General features: G+C 33.6%; 1 protein-coding gene across 1 annotated transcript in view; it reads left to right on the top strand.

The window, feature by feature from the left end:
- Positions 1-3,743, top strand: part of LOC106105998 (large neutral amino acids transporter small subunit 1) — a 24,913-nt gene extending 21,170 nt beyond the window's left edge. Inside the window, exons 6-10 of the mRNA XM_013286519.1 lie at positions 1,706-1,799; positions 2,182-2,323; positions 2,849-2,979; positions 3,168-3,336; positions 3,600-3,743. Coding sequence (XP_013141973.1) covers positions 1,706-1,799; positions 2,182-2,323; positions 2,849-2,979; positions 3,168-3,336; positions 3,600-3,728 — 665 coding nt within the window. The 3' untranslated portion in view covers positions 3,729-3,743. The remainder of the gene's footprint in view (positions 1-1,705; positions 1,800-2,181; positions 2,324-2,848; positions 2,980-3,167; positions 3,337-3,599) is intronic.
- Positions 3,744-4,088: the final 345 nt, after the last annotated feature.

Genomic DNA, 4,088 nt, shown 5'->3' with positions numbered 1-4,088 from the left:
GTCTTGTTAATTCGATTTTTAATACATACCTACTTTTCATTCAACCAGAATAAGGTATGTGTACAACCTAATATTACCGAGGAAGTTTAAATTGAGTTTATTTTCAAAGACGCGATGACAGTAATTTTGTAACAATACTATTAAAGTATCGTTTTATTGACTTTCTTATGTGTTACGGAATATTCCAGGCTTTACAAAGCTTATTTGAAGAAAACAACATTGTTTAAAAACCCTTTAGAAATTAGTCGTTACCGCATGTGTTGAATGATATTTCTTACTTTTTGACCGACTTCCCGAAAGAGGGAGGTACTCAATTCGTTTGTATGTTTTTTTTTATTATATTTTTTTATTCAAATTTCAATTCACGACGACGACTCTTTCTTTACATCGACCAATGCCAGGGCTCTACGATAATACGACCGATATCAACTAATTAAAAATAAACATACATCGAAATTAGATCTGTAATACAATTATATTTATAATAAAAACATGATGCAATAATAATTACAGATTGATAATAAAAATATTTTAATAGACATTGTAGTAAATGTAAGAATTTTATCACTGACATATTTAGTTGACTGTCAGAGATAAATATTCGTCCTTAGGTTGTTTTGTTATAAAATTCCCTTGCTTCCTTATTTTATTATACTACTAGCTGTTGCTAAAAAATGTAGTATATAAAGTTACGTAGAATATGCCCGTTATGTCAGCTACCCTTCAGTGAAACTCTGGTCGAAATCGGCAGCCGTTTCTTAGATTACCCGGAACAAACGCGGCTTGCGGACAGACAGATAAAAAAAAATTAAATGCGTTTTTCATTACCAACGCAAATACACCATTTTCCCGAAATCTGGAATTTTTCTTTTGATATGACAGACACACCAATTTTATTATATGTATAATGGATTCACAATTCGAAATTATAACAAATTAAATTATTTTTAACAAATATTTCGAATATCACAAATGCATTTTTATTTCTTGTTACGTGAAATAGATTGGGTTTTGACAATTGATATTAGACTAAACGAAGTTATAGATTTCGTCAGACGACCTCGTTCATAGACCATGACCGGAGAGGTGACTGAACGAATGAAAGTGACCCGTTCAATGATCAATCATTCACGATACAACAGACCGGTTAAACTTGTGTTTGCAATCTCGTGAATTCCTTGAATCCTTGATAGGGAAAAAAGAATGAAGTTTTTAAATAAAATGAATGGTTATCGATCAGTATTTTTGTTATATTTATTTACGCACTCATCAGTAAGTGTAGTTTTTATACTAAATCTGCACTTAGGGTTACACTTAGTGGAAATACAACATCTACATATTTTGGTGTAAGAGTTGAAAACTTTGTTGACAAGAATACTAAACTGTGCACACACTTAGTTTTTTATTATCCTTTTTTAGGTTATTAGCAATTTTATTGTCTAATCGTGTTTTGTACAAAAACAATATAAAGTAAGCGAGTTACAGTTAAGAAAATATTTTAAATTGATGATTCGTGGAATTGGGGAGAAAAGATAGTGTTGCCAGAATGCAATGTCACAATTGCACCGGGAAAATAAGAAATGCACAAAAATGACAAAATTAGTTTTGTAGGTATATTTAAATTCTATGCATTGTTCATGTTTTGGACAAGAAATTTTTTGTACTTGTTTTTATTAATTTTTTAACATTTTGTATTTATTTATAGGAAAAGTGGAACACTTCACGTTTGAAGGTACTACGAATGACGTCACATCTATCGCTCTCTCTTTCTATTCTGGATTATTCGCATATAATGGATGGTAAGCAGATTCATTTAAATTGAAAATTTTTATTTTAATATATTGGTCCCATAGTTATAATAAAAAATATTACTAACATCAACATAACGTACGCTAGTCCGAAGGCAAATTTAAGAATTTCTATTACTTACTAATTATTTTATTTTTTATTTATTACAAATACAATACAATATCGTCTTCTTTTCGGTTTATGATAACCCTGCACATTCTCGTTGGGTAGTTTACATTTTTTTTTCATGTGATAGATATGCTTTACATGTGTTGTATAAACTAGGAACTTGAGACATAGTAATTTATATTAATAAATATTAATTTTGTTACAATAAAAAGCCTAGACATACCAGCAAAGTTTTCCTTGATTTCATTATGCGTTATATTTTAGGAACTACCTGAATTTCATCATCGAAGAGCTAAAGGACCCGGTGAAGAACTTGCCCCGAGCTATCGCCATCTCTGTCGCACTCGTGACCATCGTCTATACGTTCACGAATGTTGCCTTCTACACTACTCTCTCACCTTCTGAGGTAACAGACATAGACTTCGAGATAATAATGCGCTGTTAACACTTGGCCAGTACAGTTCAACAATTGTGATGGACAGTCATAGATTGTATGGACCTACTGGAGACAGTTGCACTGTTCCAGTTGATTGACAATTGTTGGGTGTTATTGACAAACTATACTGGCCAAGTGTGAACCGCAGATAACTTAAATAAATCAATTTTAACTGTAATTTGATGGTTAAAGTAACGACCGACTTTAAAAAGAAGATGGTTTCAAATTCTATATATGTACATCGATTACTTTGAGATTTATGATCCAATTTATGTAATTCTTTTTTCTTTTGACGAGGGATTAATGCCATTTGGTCCTGCTATTTTCACAATCAAAATCTATTCAGTATTTTTTGAGTTAAAAAAAACCGACTAAAAGCCGCCAAATTCTTGAGAAAAATTTTGATATTAAAATACTTGGATACTTTCATTTATTCGGTTACTCAAATACTGTTAAACTTATGCTTTTTTTTCTTATGTTATTATTTACATCCAGGTGTTAGGGTCAGCAGCCGTGGCGGTGACGTTCGCCGAACGTTTGTTCGGTTGGTTCGCGCTCTGCATCCCGTTGTTCGTCGCCGCATCAACGTTCGGTGCTGTTAATGGCGTGCTCCTTACATCTTCCAGGTTATTTTAAATACAATATTTGACCACTTTCTTAACTATTATCATAACAGTTTAATTATATTGTGTACTAGCATTTTCTCGCGACTTAAATAATATTATTCTTTGTAAGTCGTTGATAATGTAGTTGAAACTCGTATCATTCTCACAACATTGAGAATCTATTATCGATCAATATGTCGTTATATCAGGTTGTTCTACGCGGGCGCGGCTCAGGGGCAGATGCCGAGCGCCCTCACCATGGTGTCGGCGCGCGCCACGCCGGCGCACGCCGTGCTCGCCGTCGCGCTGCTCTCGCTGCTCTACCTCACTGTCTCTGATATATACGCACTTATCAACTACGTAGGATTCGCTACTTGGGTACGTATTTACACATTCATATTATTGTCAAAGCGTAATTAACACTCCGACCACTCTGCCGGAAATGGCGTACTATTCCAATACGTCTGAATGACATTGACAGCTGTCATAGTGATCACTCCCTTATTAATTATTATTTATCACTAGGCTGTCTATAGACTAGCTAGTTACATTCGTTTAATAAATAAAGAAATGCTTTATTATTTCACTTTAAAATGTACATTTCAGTTATCTTAAAAACCTCATGTAATAAATATTTTCAGCTAAGTATCGGCGCGGCCGTGCTGTGTCTGCCGGTACTTCGGTACACAAGACCGGAATTAGAGCGTCCCATTAGAGTCAACCTGTTCTTCCCTGGTGAGTTGAACGTAAACTTAATTCTATCGCCGTAAAAAACACATTAAATATTTCTGTCCAATTTTTTCAAACAAAATGCTCTAATGCAAATAACTTTAATACTTGAAGAAGCAATATCAGTTTTTCGTTAAAGTATTCTGTTTGGAATAGAAAAGTATTTTCCTACTGGCCTCCCCTTAACCAGCGGTTAGCATCAAGCATACTTATATTTCTATCGGAATCTACCGTACGATGCATAGTAATATTTTTTTCTCATAATGAATAAAACTTGTTAGTATCTAGTTGTAAAGTCAGGAAAACTAACTATATATACATAGTTCTTTCACCTGATATGATGTCCGTGGGTTTCTTCAGTCATGAGTTCGAATCTCGCAATGTATCAATGTAATTTACGA

The sequence above is a fragment of the Papilio polytes genome, unplaced genomic scaffold (assembly GCF_000836215.1).
Source record: "Papilio polytes unplaced genomic scaffold, Ppol_1.0 DF822622.1, whole genome shotgun sequence".
Classification (NCBI taxonomy): domain Eukaryota; kingdom Metazoa; phylum Arthropoda; class Insecta; order Lepidoptera; family Papilionidae; genus Papilio; species Papilio polytes.
The sequence above is the reverse complement of the archived record's forward strand: the minus strand, read 5'-3'. Positions and strand labels throughout refer to the sequence as shown.